This window comes from Typha angustifolia, chromosome 5 (assembly GCF_048772165.1).
Source record: "Typha angustifolia cultivar Huaian chromosome 5, ASM4877216v1, whole genome shotgun sequence".
Taxonomy (NCBI): Eukaryota; Viridiplantae; Streptophyta; class Magnoliopsida; order Poales; family Typhaceae; genus Typha; species Typha angustifolia.
The window spans coordinates 4867330-4890193 of NC_133243.1; the positions used below are offsets into that span (position 1 = coordinate 4867330).

At 35.7% G+C, this 22864-nt stretch overlaps 1 protein-coding gene and 1 non-coding gene across 2 annotated transcripts; both read right to left on the reverse strand.

Annotated features, from left to right (window-relative positions):
* Positions 1-272: 272 nt before the first annotated feature.
* Positions 273-22442, reverse strand: LOC140760419 (callose synthase 5-like). Its single transcript, XM_073097352.1, has 42 exons — positions 22265-22442; positions 22080-22180; positions 19448-19569; positions 19266-19362; positions 18997-19107; positions 18703-18831; positions 18528-18620; positions 17769-17860; positions 17548-17680; positions 17280-17417; positions 17123-17199; positions 16949-17036; positions 16735-16863; positions 16542-16653; positions 15622-15959; positions 15280-15332; positions 15131-15191; positions 14967-15048; positions 14839-14888; positions 14612-14698; positions 13402-13524; positions 13221-13316; positions 13039-13122; positions 12796-12956; positions 10182-10305; positions 9967-10061; positions 9744-9867; positions 9517-9668; positions 8064-8173; positions 7834-7959; positions 7594-7662; positions 7309-7498; positions 5567-5678; positions 5366-5485; positions 5166-5281; positions 4988-5071; positions 3084-3196; positions 2768-2997; positions 1755-2552; positions 1517-1567; positions 1236-1421; positions 273-603 (listed from the first exon to the last, which is right to left on the reverse strand). Exons 1-42 carry the CDS (start codon positions 22440-22442, stop codon positions 373-375), a joined length of 5766 nt encoding a protein of 1921 aa, XP_072953453.1. The 3' UTR covers positions 273-372.
* LOC140760688 (small nucleolar RNA J33) lies at positions 7585-7665 on the reverse strand. Its single transcript, XR_012104450.1, has one exon. It is a non-coding gene; the product is annotated as a small nucleolar RNA J33 (small nucleolar RNA).
* Positions 22443-22864: the final 422 nt, after the last annotated feature.

The following is a 22864-nucleotide window of genomic DNA, read 5'->3' on the forward strand; positions in this document are numbered from 1 at the left end:
GATAATTTCAGTTAATATTTTCTGTATTTCTTTTCTTGTGTTTTATACAACAGATGTCAATGGATATTTACACAAGTGACAATGCCTCCAGGATACAAGATAGAAGGGAACAAAAAAGATTGCTATTACTGCTGCAACTCTCAAGACAGTAACTTTCTTCAAAACTAGGAGATGTCTTCTATCTCTCCCTCCATTACCTTTCTATGGCTCTACTCCTTGCTCTTTCAAATGGTGTATATGCTCTCTTATACACTTGAAATGCAATGGTAAATCTGTATATAGGGGATGCTCTTCTATAGTTATGGCTCTCTGACCTTGGGGTATATATCTTCAACTAACTCTTCAACTATCTCCATTCTCTTGCTCAGCGTTTCAGTTATGCTTCTTTCCACCGGCAAGAATACGAGAAATCTGCAGGCCTCGGCTGAAGGCCTGGTTAAATAAGAGCCTGGTCTGGAACTCAGAGACAAATGGAAACCATGCCAACACAGCGACTGGTACGAAGATCACAAGCGCCATAATGTATTCATATCCCCTTGCAAGAGCTTTGACCGAGCCCCACAGCCCCACTGCCTTCACCACTGGCTTGCATGCCTGTGATATCTGCTCCAAAGATGCCCACATGAAAATAATTGAGGTTGCACTTGTAAGATACTAGATAGAACTATAGAAGAAGAAGAAGAGATGGGATTTTTTTTTATAACTTTTTTGAAGGTCTCATATTTGATTGTATACTTCTTAATTTTGAATGGCTTGTTGGATACCTCTTATACTTAATTAATAGTTATAACAGAAGCAATTTAAAAGTAAAAGATAAAGCATGGTTTGAAGTATCAGTTTCATGTTAGTTTCAATTCTGATCCTTAGAAAAATAAATATTTTAAGCCCATTATGGTTCAGAATAGGTATCAAAACCAGAAATTTTGATAATTTCAGTCTTAACCAATGAGTTTCGGCTTTAGTTTTCATTAAGTTAAGTTTCAGCCATCCATTGCTGTCCTGTCTCGGGTGAAACTTCAAATCTCCAAGTAAGGGCATTTTTTTTTTTTTACTTTTACTGCTAAATGTGTTCATAATTAAGGGGTATACATGCAAAAGTATGATATTTGGAGGGGTATACATGCAAATAAGTGAGTATACATGGACAAACAAAGCAGGTATTATCTCCAAAATACCTGCAGATACTGGGCTAAATCTTTTCCAACATATTCATCTACTTACAAAAACAAAAATACCTGCAGAAGTGCCCATCCTGTTGGTGCAAAAGCAAGTAAGCTGGCAAAGATGTCGCTTATTGTTAGATTAAGAAGGGAGAAAAGGATGCCAAGAGTCCCGATGGATCCAATAAACAAGAATAATTTGAGAAGCCGGAACATGAGTTGATAATCAGCACTAAACTTTTTCCTACCCATGGACACCACCTACAGAAGAAGCTCAAGTTCATCAAGTAGCAAATGAGAAAGTACTAAAGGCGGGGAAGAATAACGCCTTTTGTTTATTTTCCAAATGAACTGACCTTCAAAAGTAACACCACTGCAACAATCACCAGCCAGGATAGACCATACACCTAATCATAAGATTAAATTTGTTGTCAGTAAATAGATTAGAATCTTTACCATGAATGATGCAAACAATACGAGAACACACTAGTAAAGGAATGCTATTTATTCTACTCCTATATAAGTAGATTTGCTTATGATATGACAGCAGAAAACATCTAAAGATTAGAAGACGAGAGCATGCTGAAGACTTACAATGATGCTTTTGTTGCCATTGGAAACATTTAGGTGATACACGATGCCATACTGGTAAAGGAAGAAGCGCAGTGAGAGGACGATCTCCCAGAACCTGCCCAAGAACCCTGTGGATAGTAAATGTTCCTGTTCTTCCTCCCACCAAGACTCCCAGCTTTTGTTTGCTGGCACACCAATTCCTCCCCAACTGCTAATCCACTTGGTCCAATCATCCCAGTCCTCCACTATCTTTTGCCATTCAAAACCTGATGGGTTGAAAAGGGATGGTGCAAATAACCAGGTAGCCACCAAGAACCACATTGAAAATGTGACAAATAAATAAGCAGTTGAATCAGTTGCTAGTGAACCGTATATCTGATAACATATGAGCAGTACCATCAATTCCATCCCTTTGACAAAGTGGCTCCGCGAGTACATTCTGTAGTTCTCTGCAAACTTTACATGCCGGACTACAAAACCTCGTCCTGTTGCTCGGTATTTTGCCCCACCATGCAAGACTGTCCTTCCAAAGTAGTGGGACTTTGTTCCAAGAGAGAAAGTAAAGAACACTGAACAAAGCTGAAGCTGCATGATGATGAAATCACCAAGGGCACTTCTGAATCCTCTTTCTAATCCAATCTCCATAAACATAGGCAAGGCCATTAACAGGCCTAACTGGACAATGGACTGAGATGCCATAGCTGCCTGAAGAGCAACATTCCCTCTCATCCGTGCTTGCTTCATAATTGCACTCTCCAATCCACTCAACGATAAGTACAGTCTCCCATACAAGAATAAGTAGACAATTATGACAACCATCTGCATATGTGAAAAAAAGGAACTCAGGAAACAAACGACAACGTGAAAGACAACAAACATCTATCTAGTAGATAAGGGATGTTAAAGAAAGGGAGATCATAGTTCTTCTGATTATTTACTAATACTGTAACAGCATATCTTGGATATTTAGAAGTAAGGTTTATTACTAAAATCTATTTTTTGGTCAAGTTCTAAACAAAGGGATGGATCTTTACCATTGAGCTGATATAAAATCCAACGGTAGTAAAGTAGCACGAAAGCATTCTGAAAAAGTCAAAGCGGTGACCCAGACGGTAGATATCTCTGCTAAGTATTTGCTCTCCATTGCCACAGGCCACTTTTGCTTCAAAGAGTGAAATTTGGTTTAGACCAACATCACGGCCTTTGCCCACTTGGATATACTCATGGTGGGTAACATTTCCTCGCCTCAATGTTGAGTTGAAACCTGGAATCAAAGCAACACCCACTTCATAGGCCACATGCACAAATTATTGGACCTAAGAGAAACAATGAAAAAAAAAATGATGTTACCAGCAAATATATCTTCACTTAAATTGATTCCACGAGAAGCCTTGCTAATGCCACCCCTTGTGATGTGAAAAATCCTATCAAATATGTCTGGATGACCATAGTGAAACCGAACCCTGGTCAGATAAGAGGAAACATTAATTTTATCAAAAAATGCACTGACCTGATAAATTATAGTTAGAAGAGACATATGTTTTGCATAAATATTTATAGTGTTAATCTGGTTGAGAATATACATAGAACTTGAGTGTTGCCTTGAGAAAGAGCCTTAAATTATGAAGGCCAAACTCTGAGAGCATATACAATCAAATAAAAAAGATTTGAATATCTGAGAACTGGCTATCAACATCAGCCATTTGTTCAGGCATGCAATACGTTCAATGACATTGGGTAGCGGAGGATCTTCACATAGACCTTAACAGCACAGTACATTGACGTAAGCTCACCATGTAGGAGTCGCTCTATCATATATCTTAGTACTTATAAAAATGAAAGTATAACTGAATGACTTCTTCGCAGATTCATCCCAATCATGGAACAGAGTAAAAAAGAGAATCAAGCTATACAATTCGAGCCCTAGAAGATCATTGTGGAGAACACTTAATAATAGCAAGAAATCTCCTATCGATCTCAAGAGGAATGCACTTACTTTCTACAGGAAACCTTCAGAACGAACAACCTCTGTTATAAAGGCATTAAGGAATAGTGTGTTATTGCGACTTGCAGTATCTTGACACTTCCAAGCTAACACTATCCAATCATGTTACAGTTATAAGTTTCGAGACAAGATAGTCCGTAATTGTTCGTATATCAATATTGACCAAATTTAAATGAATTTGACATATTAATTTTGCATTTTTTTTAAGTTTGGAGGGAAATCTAATTAACTAGAAAATATAAAAGTTGGGTTTAAATCAACTAATATGGAGTTTATCTAACATATTCCATACCTATTTTGACCCAATTTGAATGAATTTAACATACAAATCTCAAATTTTTAATTTGGCAGAACTTTGGGGGATCAAATTTTCCCTTTAATTCCTACATTATAAAGAGTACTTTTCATAGATCTATTACTAAGATGTTAGATCTATATAGAAAAATCTTTTCAAATGATAGATCTAGCAAAATTAAGCTGGATCTATCATTTATATACCCAAATGATATACTAAGTGTAGAAAAGAAACTTGTGTCAACCGATTCGGATCGGCACAACCCGGCATGGGGTTGTGCCATTGGTATAACCTGTGCCGAGTGCCAATACTTCTTCGGCATGGGCCGTGTCGACAGACATGACCATCTTTGCGTGAATGTTCCAAGCATCGACTGCCAATGTGGACATGCTGATATGCATGGCTCAATAGTTAACCCATTGTCAGCACTCCTTTTTGCCAAACCAATTCCCCTGTGCTGGCCTTGTTCAACGCTATGCAGAACCAACATGAAGTATTTGACAAGAGGGTGTGCCAACTAACGCTCCTCAGAATGCTTGCACTAATGATTCACACACAAGAATCATGCTGCTATATGTTAATCCTTGATTCTAAGTAAGCCAAAACATAATATAATGTGTAGTTCTAGGAGACTCTTCTAGCAGAATCATACACGACATGTCAATGTAACAGGACACACTTTGATAGACAATATTACAGATTTAAAGGTATAATACAAGGAATGAAATGTTTGCACTAATGACTCACACACAAGAATCACGGCGCTATATGTTAATCCTTGATTCTAAGTAAGCTACAACCATAATGTGTAGTTCTAGGAGACTCTTCTAGCAGAATCCATACACGACACGTCGACATAACAGGACACACTTTGATAGACGATATTACAGGTATAATACAATGAATGCAAAATAATCTTAAGGTAGCCAATCACCAAGAGAGAGACAAACTTACTTCAGTGGTCTTGCAAGGACTCTCTGTCCAATTGTCACAAAGCTGGTTTCCTGGTTTGACATAAACCACGCCAGAGATGATACACTATGATCAAAGATTGTCAATACATTTGGTGGCAATTTCATCTTACTGATGAGTCAAAATGAAGTTGTTTAATGTCAATGAATAACAACAATACCTTCCTGTGAATATGTGCTCACGCACACCAAGGATACTAGGCTGACGCAGCCCATGATCTTGATTAAATTCTTCGAGGAGGTTACGCATTTTTAGAGCCTCTTCCAGATAATTGTCCTAAAGAATTCCTCATCATTATATGAGGTAAAAGCTACAAGATATAAGACAAATCAAGTGATCGCATAGCTTCTCAGGAACTACCTGATTCATATCAATTGTCTGGAGTGCCTCACCGCGTGTGAAAATTATGGCATGGTTTTGGTTTTCAGGTTTTCCTTCACCTATTTTTACTGGTCCTGGCAATTTTATGCGGTAGATTTCCTTTCACAGAATAAGAGAAGAAATAAATTGAATGGAGTTTAGTTTTTAAACTAGATGGGATGAATTGTGAATTATGCTTACCTGATCACGATTATCAACAGCTTTCACTAGCACAGAATAATAGACCTTCTGTACCTTGTCACCATCTCTTTCTTCAACTTCGTCAATATATGCTACACGGAGGGAAGGATAACTGTATGAATGAAGAAAATATCAATTTCTAATAATAAATGTACAGTGTGGTAGCAGAAAAAATTATGCAGAACCAAAGTTTCATGTGAAATGCAAGGGAATCTTAGATGTACTAAAGCAATCTCATGTAATGTCAATCATTCTCGATAAGTAAGATGGAAATCAAATGGAGGAAAGGAATAGTTGTATAAATAAAGAAAATATCAATCTCTAGTAATAAAGGTACAGTGTGGTAGCAGAAAACAATATGCAGAACAAAAGTTCCAAGTGAAACACAAGGGAATTATAGGTGTAATATAGTAATCTCATATATTATTAATCATTCTCAATGAATAACATGGAAATCAAATGGCAAACAGCATTAGTGATACATATATATATATATATATATATATATATATATATATATATATATATTCTATTATTCTTGTTAAGTAATTGGTACTTTGTAAAATACTTGTGCTTGGGACAAGGAAGATAAGTCGTAATCTTGATTTATGTGTATGATAAATTTGGCTCATAATACTAAATGTACGTTATGCAATCTTTAGAGAAGGTCCAGCACTATTCTGCAATACTTGGCAAAACTTGCAGTCTTGTGCAATTTTTTGCTCAGCTAGCTACGTGCTTTATCAATGATGCCTTCTTCTCAGATATCTGTAGGTTACTACCTAATAGGCACATTACAAAAGAACTGATAACCTAATTTAAATTACTTAGCAGAAGTGGTCTTGATAATTTTCTCCTAGGAGTGCTTGTAATATAGTAAAAAGTATTGTTGGTGCCTAAATGGTATCATACTATCATCTTTGCTTCATGATCTTGTCTACTTCTGTTTAAGAATGATTTTGGCCAAAGACCAATCCAAAGTTAGCTATAATCTCAAGGCTTTGGTAAATTTCATTAGTTCACGTCGAAAGAGCACAGAATGAAATTCCATAAAATCAACAGGAACTGTCAGGAAAATTTACATAAATACTGTTTAATGTCTATAAGATGTTTTTTAGTAAGATCTCCGAAGGTTTGAATTGATTTATAGCTGCAATTATCAACTCTGGTTGATAATCATCCTAAATGGTTCATCTCACTTTCTCTGGTGAAACCTTGAAATTATCATAATGGAAACGATTGTGTTGCACAACAAGAAAGAGAATATAGTCTCATAGAGTTGAATAAATTCTCTGTACTGATCTCTTTTCCTTTTCCCTAATTGATGACCATTTTTTCCTTTTTCATTTTATATATGCTTAAAAAATAAAAAGTGTCGTATTTTAAGTTTTAACACACACATACTCTAAAATTTTATGTTTGGTATGGGACAGAGATCAACTTTAACATTTGGAACCCTCTTCAAAATGAAAAATATGATACTTCCACCTACAGATTATGTAATGTGAGATACACTTCTTTTTTATAGATAAGTATCCGGCATCATTGGTAGTCATCAGAATGACAAAGACCATGCAGTTGGTATGAAACCATGAGGTAGCAAAAACTATACTATAGCAAGTTTTACTGAAGGGAACATGTCTTCATCACTTTGAAGCATTAGATCATTGAGTTGACTTTAATAATGAGCAAAAAGTTCAAGGTCAAGTATAAAATTGAATCAATCAATGAACCAAACTTACTTAACCATCAAGTTCAGAATGTCTGTTGCACGCCGATCTCCCGATTGTTTTTGATTGCCATAAATTTGGCAGGTGGCAACATATGTGAATTTCATGTCTGCTATGGCCTCAAGTTGCATAGACAGAGATCTTTGGCTCTTTTTTTCTTCCTCTACACTATCTGTAACAGCTTTATATCCTTCTAATATTTCTGCAGGCAAGTAGGAAAGTGAAGTATCACTCCTAACATTAGAAGAAAATTTATGAAAGAGAACTGCTAGATGTGGGCAAGAAAACAAATTGTACCACTTTCAGAAGCCATGTCAAGAAAAGCCTGCAGCTTCAAAGCTCTTCGGTAGTACATCATGCCCCTAACTGTTGACACAGAAAGATGAGCGACAATGAAAGTTATTGTTATCTATAAATCACAGCCTACATTATACAATGCACACTAGCTGCATAAAAAACTGTGTCGGCATGTAATGCTAATGGGGCATTGGTATGAAGTGCACCGACAACACAAAAAACCTTGAGTAAAACAAGTACCTGTTCTACAGAGTGTTTGTCCACGAAGAGAGGCCCAGTGACGAAGTTGTAAGACATTCTCCTCATTCTCCCAAACTTCACTCTCTCTTTTACAGTTAATTCTCTCCATGAAGTTGTTCCACTCATCTATTACAAAAAATTGATTATGATAACCCCACAACTGAAGTTACTGATGGACATGCTATTATGTACTACCCCATGCAGAGGGGGGAAAGGATGTAGCTTCAAACCTGGAAAGATCTTTTGAAGGTAAAATATGATTGATACACCATCTTCATTCTCCAGATCAAGATCATTTCTCGAATAGACAGTCTCCTCACTATAGTAAGGGGTCATGACACTGCAAAGGTAATACAGAATATTAATGACTTCTTAAAAATGTTCACTGAAATAGTTTACTCTTCTTGATCAAAGTATATCATAAACAATGAAAGAAATACCCAATGCAATTTCTGATACTTGGCAGTTCGTGCAGTAATGAAAGTTTCATGCTCAACTCAATAGTAGTATTCTAGTATGGATAGTATAGAAAATAATCTGAAACAAATTTATTGTGCTAAAGAGATCTTATTGTTGCAGAACGGCACACCGCCACACCATCTTATGATGTATACTAGTATATAATGATCTATTATAATAGGAGACTGCACTACCATACATCAATTTATGAACCAAACATTTCATAAAGTACTAGTAAAAGGAAATCAATCAAAAAGGCTCAAAATTTGGACCAATAAAATGACATATTAGATACATTGCCATCACTCACTTCGAATCAAGGATGGTTGTGCCGGTCGACACGTTCCCGTGGCGATGGTGACACGGCATTTGGCACAGGCACACCCTTGTGCCAAGCCGTATCGATCGGCGTGGGTGGATGTTGCTCGGCACAATCGCCTGCCGAGCCCTACTGATCTGGCATGACTGTGTGCCGATGTAGAGCTATTTTTCTCAGGCACGCAAGGGCATACGAAGGACACACCGGTTGTGGCATGACATGGCACATGCCTCTAGCACGGCCATCGTTGTTTCAAATTATGACATTCTAACAAAAGATTATAGATGCATATGATACACAAGTTTTTACTTAACTAAATAAGAAGGTGACTTAGTACATGTCACAAAAACAGCTGCCAAAGAACAATCTATAAGATTTCTATCCTTCAAGATATATTAATTGATGTGGTCCATAACTATGGTCAGACTCAATTCGTTTTGGACTCTAGATTTAATGATATCTATCCTTCATACCTTTCTGTACACTCTATTTATAACGTATAAAAATCCACTTACTCTGAAAAAGAGTTGAAAGAATGAGATGCAAGTTAATTGATTTTATTGGGTGGCTAGCCATGTTAGGTGAAATCACAAACAATAACTTCTCTAATGATCTTTATCAAATGAATAAAAAATTAAATTGAAAGTGAAAGCTAGGAAAAGGAAGACTAGCCTTCTTCTATTTTGCTTTGCTTTTCGAGGCTTTTCTTACAACTTCACTTCCTCCCCTATGTCTCTACTTCTCTCTTGAAAAGTAAATGTAGAGAAACTGCATATTTTTAATTTTTATCCTTTTACATGTTTTCTAGGACACACATGTATCCTTCAAGATCTTCTACAAAAGTAATGCCACAGTTTGTTTCCTTTCAAAAGTGCATGCCTAATTGGGAAGAATATGGTGCTAACCTGAATGACAGCATCTTGCGAACACGAGGTGCACTTGGCATGTTCATGAATAGAGAATTTGTGAAAAATGCTATCCTTCGCCGAGCTTCAAGGTTTGTGGGGACATCTATTGCAGATTCTTTCACCGTCAATAGGAGGTATAAACGCTTAATCTGTAATATTTTATCATTAGTTGTTCTCTTAAAAAATGCAAAAACAAGATATTTATTTATTTAGGTGGTACGCACCTGTTCTTCCCATTGTGCCATGATTACAGGAGGAAACAATATTGCAGCCTTTGAACCAGTACCAGCAAAAAGTTGTCTTCGAGGGACTGAATCTTTATTACCATGACCAAGCTCAGCCAACTCTCTGAGAACATTACTAGAATTAAAATCTACCTATCAAAATAAATAATTTCCTCAGAAAATCTTTTGTTTCTTTCATATGTCCAAAGTCACAATTCCCTACCGGATCTCATTAACCATCATATCTCGAGTAACCACCTCTAGCATGTCTTGCAGCAATAATACTACAGTGTCACGCTTAGAGCTATCAGCTTCTTTCTGTTAGTGAAAGAAAATCATAGTTAGGGATCCTTGTTAGTTGTTATATACAGTCAAAAATTTGAAATCATATACAACCAAATCAGAATATGCAATTATTTATCATTTAATTTGACTTACCAGGATAGACACAAGAATCACAAACTTATTGCATAATATTGGCAAGGCACTCATTCTAAAATTGGCAAGAAATGTGTTCTTTGCTGTGTTAGTTTCAATTTCTTTGATGATGATGCTGATAATCCTGTCGCAGGAAAGTAAGCCAAGAAGCATTTCAGAATATCATAGTCATTAAATCATCTTCAAGTGTAAGAGGTATCTGATAAAGTAGGTGAAGAATTGAAATAGGGGTATATAGCTAAGGTACAGTAGAGATTTGAATAATGAGCAAGGTGCAATTATATACAGTACTTGTCTGATGCTAATGAAACTTTATCAGAAACATGACCTAAGTAAGATATACTTTTAGATAAAATATTTCCTGTTTGTGTAATATTTTGATCTATTAGAACAAGTCCTAACGTCATCCAAGAAAATTGCCCTTTTGGCCTAACTGATATATGGCAATCACTTAATATGCTGAACCACTAGTTCAACCATTCTGCGCTAGTTGGCGATGCTTTCAACAATCTCCACTTCTCTTTTATGCAGAGTAACAAGAATTCTGTGGGACTTCTTGTCTATCAGAGTCGAGTCCATTTCTATCTTACTAACATATTTTCTAAAATCACATTTCATATACTAGGGATTAGAGGAGTATACTACTTTTGTCTACAACCTATAGATTCAGAACTTATTCATTATACTTCTTATTGCTCAACACAATCTTAGATTCGTTAATTCCGATATGTTATCATGAAATAACATAAAGTCATAAACAAATAAGCTCATATTGAATAATTCTGTAATTCTGTTAATAACCAATTCATTAAGTGAGGACTTAATAATAAAACCTGGGAACAACCCCACTGTTTACAATATTCACTTGTTTCTCTTTGATTAACACACTAGGAGTAGCTCCCTCATCTATATTTTGAGTAAATCTATTTATTTACTATGCACTCCTTTCTTCTCTATATACAGTACTGCATGATTACTATTATATTTTTCAACAACCCAAATCCTGAATGAAGGAGAAGGGTCCTGTTAGGAAGCTTGATCACAAACATAAACTTTGTCAAGGAAACTGTGAAAACAATTCCTTATGAAAAAAAAAACAAACAAACAAACACTAGCTCTTTTTCATTTGGACTTTATCCAGTTCTCTCCCACCCTTTCTTAATTCTTACTGACTCTCTTGTTTGATTTCATGATGATCCTCCATATATCTCTTATGTTAATCAAAAGTGTTATTCTTTCACTCAACTGCCATCATTTGAGCCTTTTAATTTTTTTTCAAATAGAATAAAGAACCTAAATCTCATACCTTCAAGTCCTCAACCATCATAACAATAATAAGGATATTATGTAGCTTTTCCAAATTTTATTTCCTTTAAAGCATGCTCAGCTTAGTCAAATTCTTCTAATGTATTAACAGTCTATATCACTCCTGACCTATTTATTTCTAGTTTAAGATTTGTCGTCATTTTTGCAGAGAGAAGTATGAAAATAGCTCCTTAACATATCATTAATATCATTTCTTTCATTGAAACATTTTTGTTCTCAATTATTTGCTTTTACATTCGTCAAGTCTCTACTAATTCTCCCCCTGACTTTAGTGAGTTTATAGTACCATTTTGTCAATCTTTGGTACTAATTTCGAAATAGATCATATGCCCCAAATGTATCTTTGTCAACTTTCTTAACTTCTCTTATAGCCACTTTATATTATGCAGGCTTCATTTTTACATTCTTGCTGACTTTTACATAATTGTCCTTGTTAAATTTAATTGACTTTTGATCACACTACTTCATTAACTGTACTTCGAAACTAGTTTGCAACTTGTAAATACAGCAAGAATCTCTTCCCACTATCCTTTAAATATAGTAAGCAAAAGTCATTTAACTATGATTTGGCCCACTCTTAAGGTAATCAAATGTTCGTCCCTCTTATAAAATGAAGTATATTTAGTTGAGATAATGCAAGGCATAGCAAAATCCATAAACATAATCCTTCTCTTTCATTCTTGTATCAATTTCAGAAACATCTATGGAGCACGTACTCTAATATTCTCAAATTTCTTTTACTATATGGCCAATCAAAACAGTTCCTATGTAGATTTTATTTTCTCCATAATTAGGTTTTATATTTTTCTTTTATCTTGAAAAACTTTCCATTTTGTCGATAGATTCTCCCTACCTCAGGTGCATGTGTCAATGACATTATGTATATTTCCCACTAAAAAGTTCTATTGCTACTATTCCATCTTATTTTAGTCACTATACAGTCTACACTATTATCTATCAGCAACTTGCATTCAATTGTACATATCTTATTCTTCCTTTTCAGTGTAACAAAATTAAAGCATTTTAACTTCTCTAGATTTTTCTCCTACCTATTTTGTTTCTCATAGCAGAATATGATTCTACTCCTAATCATGTACCTAACAGCTTACATAAAATCAATAGCATATGATAAACAACAACGTAAGTATTCTATCCTAGCCTAAATTCTTCAAAAATTCATTTACGAGGTCAAAACCATTATTAGTATTAGTAGTTTAGTACCATGGCACTTGTCATACCAAACTTCTTCTGTGGATAGAGTATAGATAATAGTGAGCAATTAATATACCTTCTTTCATTTTCTCCAACCACCAGAACATCAAGGACAAGTTTTAAAGACTCGTAGCATTCTAGAACAGCACATTTCATGTACTCATCAGAACATATACGCCTCCAAAGGTCAGAATCCTTTGATCGGAACTGAGCAGCCATATCCAAGGCAATGGGTATCTGAAGAAACGGGAACGCAGATTAGAAGATAAGAAAAGAAAATATACAAAGAAGCATAAGAAGAATGTTACAATAATAAGACCTTGCTAGCAAGCAAAAAGGGTGGCCATTGCATCAATTTCAGGCTAGGATATGAATAGTAAGGAACCAGCAACAGATCCATCTCCCTGAATTACAGAATGTTTATCAGCATGATTGCTAATAACAACTAAAAAGTTGAAAAAGAATGACAGACTATCTTCCTAAAAGAGTTGTAAGTCCTTTCCTATCACTTATCAGGTCCTCTTCTCGGAAGCTACAAATCACTTCATTCCACAGTTGAGCAAACTTTGCAGCTTCAGTTCTCTTGTTTGGAGTAACCTGTATTACAATTATGGGTAATCTGTTAGAAACTTGACAAATGCACATTTACTTTCCAGGATATGTCAAACTATCTTTTAACAACCTCAGCAAAATGCTTTGAGAGAGAAAAGCCCCTCTTCCGAGAGTTTTCAGATGGAACCAAACATGCGCTAAAGGCTCCAGGTAAAGAATAAAATCGTGACCTCAGCATGCCCAACGTTCGTATCTACCAAAAAAAAATGTATGAATTCAGAAGATAAGAAACACTAGGAGTAGTGACATAAAACTACGTAGCCATGACATAGGTAAAAGTTAGAGAAGATAAAATGCAGTAGCATGTACTGTTGAGTGTTGACAATATGGATTCAAATTCATGTTGAACAATCCAGTGAAAATGAATCTACCAGGCGAGTCAATATCCAAACCAAGCATAATCAGAGATGAATTCCCTATCTTTTCTGATTAGATTCTCATTACCTCATCATAGAAGAAAACCAGAAGCTCCTTAAAAAGTCCATATGTAGAACCAAACAACATTCACATTCATACTGCACACAAAGATATGTAAATGACATTCAACTTGTCTTCTATAGGTTTTAACAGTATGTTTCTATGATCGTCTATTCCCTTCATTTAAACCAGGTAAATGTAGGTCTGCAAATCCCAAATATGTAACAACATCAATTGATATCTTGGGATATGACAGTTGTCGAATACTCAAATATGATATGTGATAATATTCATCAAGTTCTTCAAGTTCCCGTACTTTTCACATAATTTGACAATATGCTCACTAAGCTCTTCAGTTTCCAATATTTTCATACCAACTTGTCAGAGTCAGGAGACATCCACTCCGGTTATGTTTCAATTGTTCCCAAACACTAATTATTACCCAGAATCTACAAAGGACATTTATTATTTCTTTTGTGATATTCAGTTTCACTGCACTAGAAGTTTAGGTCATCAAAAAGAGAAACTACTGAAAAATAACTCTAGCTGCGAACTATGGGACTTCAAAGAGATGGGTTATTAAAAGAACAGCAAGCAACTAGTCTATGCAGTTGAACAAGAATGACGTTATAAGTACAAGAAGAAGCAATTTAACATGAACACTGACACTGACACAGAAAGAGAGGTATACATACACACATATATATTAAATGTGATTCCAGTCTCTTCTTTATAATGGCAATGAAAAGAAACTCAATCTTCTTCTAGATGCAACACTTGATGAAAAGAGAAAAGCATACAACAAAGACTAATTTGTTAGAACAACAAATGATTTATGTTTCCTTTTGTCTTTCTTTTTTCACCTCTCCGAGTCGCCCAAATGCTCCAAGAACACCACCATATATTGTAGAAAATATTGCATACCATATTTGTGTATCCATAAAATAGACCTGTGAAGAATTCAGATAAGTGTTATTAGTTATTACTATAACTTTTTAGGTCAAAGCATCAATCTGACAACAAAGGAAAAAGAAAAGACAGACTGTCAACTGATTCAAAAATAAAGAGAAAATATAGTAGCTACACATACCAAGATGACAGGTGTCCAGAGTGACACAACAGCAACAAAATTGTATGGGGCTGCATATAGATAAATGTTAATAGCTCGGAAAGTTGTGGCTCTATCAATCCATGAATATCATGAAAAGTAATTATTACCATTAGGAAAGAATTCATGCCAGGCATAATGAATATTATGAACATTCATTATGTCCTTTGTTGGCTTCATAAGAGGTTTTATCTGCAACAGAGCAAGATAAATAAGAAAAGGATGACATGATTGTAACTGTTTACATAGACTAAACTCAAAAGAAAATGTTTACCTGGACATAATAGCTAAATGCAAATTTGGAACACAACAGCAACACCCAAAACAGTGTATATCTAAGAACCAAAAGGACAAGATGAAAGTGGGCAATTCGCTCAACCAAAAAGAACAAATACAAGATGAAATAATGATCAAGTAACTTACTTTAAAAGGGCGAATTGGCTCTCATGCATACCGCGTCCAACATAAATTCGTGTCTGCAAGTAGTAAGTTAGATCACTTACTATAAGCTTATGCATGAGAAATGAAAATCAGGAGGACATCATGACAATATTATCACTTAGGTACACTGTTTGGTGAGTAGACTTAAAATAATTTCAAAAACTCTAATTATATGTAATTATTAGAACCAAAAAGTAAAATAATTAATGATAGAATGTAAGTTTTAGCTTCTCAGTCAAAGAAGAAAGACAAATAAAGATAACCTCAGAAGAAAAAAAAGAGCAAGGGAGAATAATATGGTGGAATGGTTTGTTCATGCTGTACCTGTGACCACCACAGTAGAAATCTAGTAACGAGCCAATCTGAGTTTTCTATCCATCTGCGAAGCATCGGAAAGATAAATAATATTCCTGACAGAAAGTTTGGGAGCAAGTACAATGCAACAGCCACGAGATATAGAGATGGTACTCCTTTTACTTGATGAAGCCAGTTTGTCAGATCTTTAACTGGTAAATTGATTTTATTTTTATCTCTAGAAAAGTAGAGTAGAGGAAGAATAACAGCCCATGCGGCACTAACTAGTATCTTAAGAACACTTCGCAGAACTTCAGTAAATCTCAATCTCTGAAAGCCAGAGAAATTCAGAAAAATGTCCAAAATGCCTGCCAACGACAGAAAGAATAAGAAGTCAATTAAGGGCATAGAGAAGCTTCAAGATCACCAGAACCAAAAAGAGCAATCCTACTTAATTTCCTAAACGCTGAATCTCATAATATGTAGGATCCCATATAAGGAGCAAGGTATTGTAATGTAGCAGGTGAATGAATATTAAAGCAGTTTGTCAATCACCCAAAGCAGAATAATTGCTGCAAGGATGATAGACTGTACTGTATCTAATAATAATCATAGATTTTAAATTGTGAAAATATAAATAGAAAGTGAAGAGTACTCTTAGAAGATTGATAAATTGTCTGCCTGTCGTAGTGCATGTACCTAGACTAACAAATTAGCTGCAATCTCTTGTTTCCAAAACACAATATCCCATTACTATCCTATTCCATAAGTGCAACTGAAACCTGACAGAGTATGCATAATTACCTTTTTTATTGTGAAAAGTGAAAACTACTAGAATCTAACACATTCTAAATGGGTATTTGGTTAAGCAAATAGGCATATCATCAGGTAAAAGAGGCATAAGCAGATGATATATCGACATTAACATATCTTTGCAAAAGAGCTCATACCTTGGACGAAGCGAAGAAATGCTGCTGTAATGAAAATGCTTGACAGAGGATAGAGATCGTTCTGAAAGATTTCCTGCAGTGGATCACCACTCCAGGCAACGATCACCATTGCCTGTAACATCCAAGAACGAGATTACATACTACATGTTACACTAGAAATTAAAATGATATAGTTGATGTGTAACCAAAGTACCTGTAGTACCAATATATAAAAAGTCCACATACGATCAAAGCTTCGAAAGATGTGCCAAAATGTTCTGGACTCAACAAAATTTGACTTCCCTGTGCTTCGTTTAGAAATCCTTTGAGATGAATATCCAGCCTGATGTGATGTACAGTCATGTCAGCATGCCATTGTATGTGGAATTTTAGTGAAGATATTAACTAGTACAAGTTTCACACTATACCAGAACTACAGGCCGTGATTCATGAATTGACTGAAAAAACTGACCATCATCACTCATTGGCCATCCCAAAGAGAAACAATCAGCTGACCTGAGATTATCAAATTGAATATATCAGCATTAAAGTAAGAAAAAGCATATTTGAAGTATCTGGAAGAACTGAATCTCTTAACGGACCAGAAGTATTCATTTAGATCATCATAATTACACCATGCTGAATGCGGGGCTTTTCCATTTTTACTTTTACTCGCTTCCTGGAAAACCAGCATCACCAATTATTACTCAAACTAAAGTGTGTTTTATGTGCATTTTCATATTTCTCCTGGGAGCATACCTTCTCAATCACACAATATATTGGTGTAATTACTTTCTTCAAGAAGTCTTCATCATTCCCTCCATATGAAGGCCTGATATTTTCTCCAGTCACAATGCTGACATTTCCAGCAAGCAGACCATTGAGCTCATATGCCATCTAAAAGCACAAAATAATTCTTATGGAAAAGATATATATGCTTACCAACCCTAAATAATTGGGAGAAGTATGTACTTGAAGGGTCATGTCAGCAAGAATCAGAAAGAAAAATATTGGTAAGATATGTTACATTGTGAAAGATGTAGCACAGACATTCCGGCATAAAACGAAGATTTGCTGCTTCACCCCAGATAAGAAGAAAAAGACCCATATAGAGGATCTTCCTCTGCTGGACCTCATGTGTTTGTGCACCTTGAGGGAATCTGCACATAGTTTACCAAAAATTAAGCTACACAAATAAAGACACTAAAAATAGTGAAGCAAATAAGAGAAGGTGCAACAGCATCCTACCGTAGACTGTGTTTCCGTCCCAAGAATTTGCACCATGTTTTGTAATTCTTGAATAGTTTTCCCATCACAGCATCTACAGCTCGTTCATCTAGCTGTTTCAGAGGAGACGGTTAGCAAAATCAAGTGGAATGCAAAGATTACAGAACTACTGCAAAAACAGTGGAAAGAACAGTTCAAATGCTTCATTGCAACTATGAGGCCAACTACCAAAATACTACAAGATAAACGGGTTAATCAACATGAATATGGTCAAGGATACTACATATGTTCTTTGGACCATGGAGAGAAAATTCCTAGGTAAAGGAATGGCTTGTCTTTGGAACAAAATGCTCTTCATGCAATGCAACTGATGTCCAGTGATGTATGGAGTCTCAGTTAATAAGGCTAGAAGGTGGTCATTCCATGTAGCTTATAATTTAATGACGTCTGAGATTCTTTTAGCAACGCAATAGCTTAAGTATGAAGCAAGAGACATATAAGTAGATCGATATCATCCATAGTCAACCAGGTACTTGTACTACATAGACCATGATTTCACAGTCTTAGCTGTATTATTCCTGTCAGATATTTGTAAACTGATTTAAGACTTATTTTTCTAGTTCCAGTATGAAGGATTAGCAGACAGGCAGGGATTTAGGTTGGGGAGGTTATAAGTTATAACATCACATAATCAGGTAGAAAAGCTTCACCATAGATGTCTAACCCAATAAAAGCATAAGCACAACTGATGATGCAACTTAAAGGAAGAAGTTTACATGCCTTATTAAGAGGTTCAGGCTTCGGTCTGAGTCTTATATGAACATTAGCTAAGAGTAGGATTAAATGCTCCCTTTGATTTCTGACACTGTCCCTCTGGAAACAAAATAAAGAAAAGATAGGATCCATTGAAAGAAATGGCATCAAAAAAATGGCATTCAATATACAGTAAAGATACCTGAAACCCAAACATAGCTTTTAACCAATCAAGTAGATCCAAGTCTCCTGTTTTATGGCTTTGTTGCTCAAAAGAAGATGGCCAGTCCAAACTTCTCGTGTTCCTCAGTGCAGCCACAGCTGCTTTTACCTGTCAAAATTGTTCATGAACTAATTAGGAACAAGACATTTCCTGTTGGGGCATCATGCATACTATATTTCTTCGCCTGATTCACGAAAAACACAAGCCTAGCATACTGACAAATAGAATTATAAACAAGAAGCACATGACTAAAATGAGAATTATATGACAAACCTCCTCAAGTTGCATGATAGACTGTGAAGCACCAGCAGCATCAAGCGGGAGAATATTGTATGGAACATATATTTCTTTCTTTTCTTGTACATCTTTGGCAGCAGCGATAATCTGCTCAATGGTCAGCCATACATCATACAGCAGAACAACTCAAATAATGTTGAGAATAAGTAGAAGTACCTAACAATGATTAATTATACAAGAATGAGATTAAAAGAAGGCTGAAAACTGATTGAACAATATGGTCAGCTATTGAGACAAACACCAACCTCTGGAGCAACTTCTTCGACTTTTTCAGTTTTGTTAACAGCACAGAGCACTTCAAAAAGGACTCCAGCCGCCTGGTAGGCTTTGCCCAGTTGAGCTCTGTTAATGACATAAATTTTTGATCAACTTGTATAAACAAAGAGGCTGCAAGAAACACTGTGAATAAGAAAATGACAGCAGTTACCTATCAGCTTGGTCTCCTTGGTCCAGCGCACGGACATAATTTTCATAGTACTGCTGATAAAAGCTCTCAATTTCTCGCGCATCATTCTTCTTTACCCTCTTAGCAAGGCTGGGTGTATTTTCCTGCAATATGAATTCAAAGTATGTTCATGAATGCTATAAAGCAAACTGGTACTTTCACATTCTAGTAGACAAAGCAGATAGATATCAGAGCAGCAATGCATAAAATGCCTTTAACACGTTATGTTTGGCCTAGTTTGAGAAATAGCTTAAACAGAGTTCTACTCTGAAAAAAAGTTTTACTGTAGCAGCACTTTGGTCAAAAATTCATATACTAACTCTCCTTCAAGTAAAGAATCGTCATAGCAATCAAGGTCGCGTTTTAGTTCCCCTGTTCTTAGGCCCTAAAACATATCAAGGGCTTCGATGTGAAAATAGCACGGCGATTTTAACAAACTGACCTTTAATTACTAGATTCTAGTAGAGCAAGAGAAGAGATGTTCGAACCGCAACCCTAAAAAAGAGGCCGTCGTCTTGTTGCCATTATCAAAAGAGAATGATAAAGACACCCCCACTTTTTTTTAAGAAGATGGTTATTATCGAAAAGACCAAAATACCCTAATTACCTCAACGACCCATGTTGACCCGTAGGCTGCACTTGTCGGGAATTAGGAAGCAGATATAGAGGACCGGATTTAAAGAGAAAATAAATTATATAAGAGGAAAAGAGTATTTTGTTCCAAAAATATTAAAAAATAAGGGAATTCATACATTCAATTAGTTTTAGACATTATTTGGCATAGTATAAATATAGGGATTGATTTAAATTTTTTTAAATATAAATAAAATAATTTTAAACATAAATATAAAATAGTCAACTATATTTTTTTTTTGTTTGATTGAGGCACAATAATGCATGTCCCGTCAAAAGTTTGTCAAAGATAATTCCTTGGCTTAAAGACTTCTCAGACATGTAGTTATTTTGACTTTCCTATTTAGAACAGTATTGTTTATGATTTCTACTTTTGATTTTAATTTTATTTTTAAGTCAGTAGTGCTTCTTATGACTTCTATTCTGGTTCAATTATAACTCCTTGGCTTGAAGACCTCTGTGATCTATAATTATTTTGACTTCTTATCCTTAGGACAAAAGTATTATTTATAATTTGTACTTTTGATTTGGAAATATGGGTACATAATTTTGATTTATATATTTAAGTTATTACTATTTCTTGTGACTTCTATTTTTTGTTTCAATTATATTTTTATGTTTAATAGACAAAATATCATATTAACGATTACTTATAGAAATAGTAATAATAATTTGTGCATAGATTGAGAGACATCATTTTTTTCTTTATAATCAAAAACGTATTATTTAGTATCTTAAAAAGCATAAAACAAATCATTTGTTTTAGTTTTAAGATATTTTCTCCTTTTTTTTATATATATTTTCTCATTAATATCTTGATCCCTACTTTCAATTTTGTCGTTCTCAAACCAAACATTAAAAAGCGAGGAAATTTTACTTTCATTTTTTCACTTCCCTCGACCAAACAAATAAAAATGAGTCTCCTAATTCCAATATCACAGTTTTTCTTTTCACTAAACAACTACTTCTCAATACTACTCACTTTCCCCACTCCTTGATAACCAAACATGCCCTTAGGGGAGTGATTGCCACTCCTCGTTCCTTGGATTTTATTTATTTTTATTCAATATTGTTAGATTAAATATTTAGTGGTCCTATTAAATTATTTATTTATTTTATTTGCAATATTGTTCAGATTTATTCATGGAAATCTAAATTATCCCAATTTCGATTATTTTTTTTACACAACATTATTATAGTCTACCAAACTCTCACCAAAACGAGGAATGAGCTATTTCTAAAACTCTAATGAGAATTCAGAGAGCATTAACACATAGTGAAAACTAAATATGCTCATTGTAGTGCATTCTTATGTGTGTGATTGTAGAAGATTAATAAAGGACATGGTTCGAGACTTAGTCCCCACTATAGATTCTCAATTTAATATAATCATAATCAATAGTAGGTTCAAACCTTAAAAGGTAGCTATTTCGATACACCGTAAAAATATAAGTGATTATTAAAAGGTTTTATTAAATTTCATGCTCAGTTATTTTTCACTATGTCCCGATATTTTGTTGCCTATATAAATACCCTATGATGATGATCTAAGAGCTCGTTTGGTTTGAGTTCTGGGAGGGTCACTAAAGCAATTCAGGAACCTTAACCTAATTTAGTAACCAAATATTTTTTTTTATACCTAACCAAGTTCATTCTCCAAAAAATCAAGACTAAAAAAATAAGACGAACTTATCAAATTCTAGATTTGGCCTCAAACCAAACAATCCTTGAGAGATATAATTTGAGACTATCTCTTATCTTTATAGGATTTAATCGGAAACTAACTTATTCCAATTCGGATTAACTGTTTTGCCCAACATTGTTACAGTCCGAGATATCCAGAAACGCCTTAGCTTTGAGCAATTCACTTCCAGAAGAACTGAGAGCTAAAAACAAACGAGAGAGAGAGAGAGAGGGAGGGAAAAAGGAAAGGAATTCGTCGGGAAGCGAAGAGATTGAGAAAAGGTAGAAGAAATCTCACCCGCTCGAGGCGTTGTAGGAGGCCGGTCTTAAACTGCCGAACTCCACGTCCGGTCGAGCTCGGATCCAGCCGATGCGCCTTCTCGAACGCGTAGAATCGACCTTTAGCAAATTTCAACACAAGAATTTGAAAATAAATAAACAAAAAAGGATCCAAGAGGGATGGAGGAGGAGTGGAGGACTCACAGAGATAGGCGACGCGGGGCCTCTCGCGGTCGATCTCGGCGGCGACGCGAAGGATCGGCGCGATGCTGCTAAGCGACGACGGCACCACCTCGTTGTCGAACACCTCCATCGAGAACGTCGCCATCGCCGCGCTCCTCGACGGCCTCCTCGTCAAGACTTGCGGCTCCGTCCCCGCCATAATCGCAGGCCTCCTCCTCCCTCCTAGATCTCCTCCCCTTAATCAGTTACTGTCCCACAGATCAACTTCAAGATTTAATAGATCGAAACCCTATTAGCTAGGATTCCAGAATCTCGATCGATCAAGAGATTCCTGAATTAGACGGATCAAAGAACACGTAACGGAAGAGAAGATTTGAGAGGATTTGGGTTTCGAACCTTCCTGCCGGGGGTGAACTCCGAGCGGCGAGAGAAGCTGAGGAGGCGCGGGAATGGAGAGGAGAGCGAGAGGAAGAAAAGAGACATCGAATAGAATGGATAAATTAGCGGAGGGAGGGAGAGGAGTGGTACGGTAGTCGGACGAATCGAGCGGTTGAGATCGATCTCGCGTAGGCACGTGGAAGAGATCGGATGGGAATGGAGTTGGAGGCTGTGGGGCCTGCC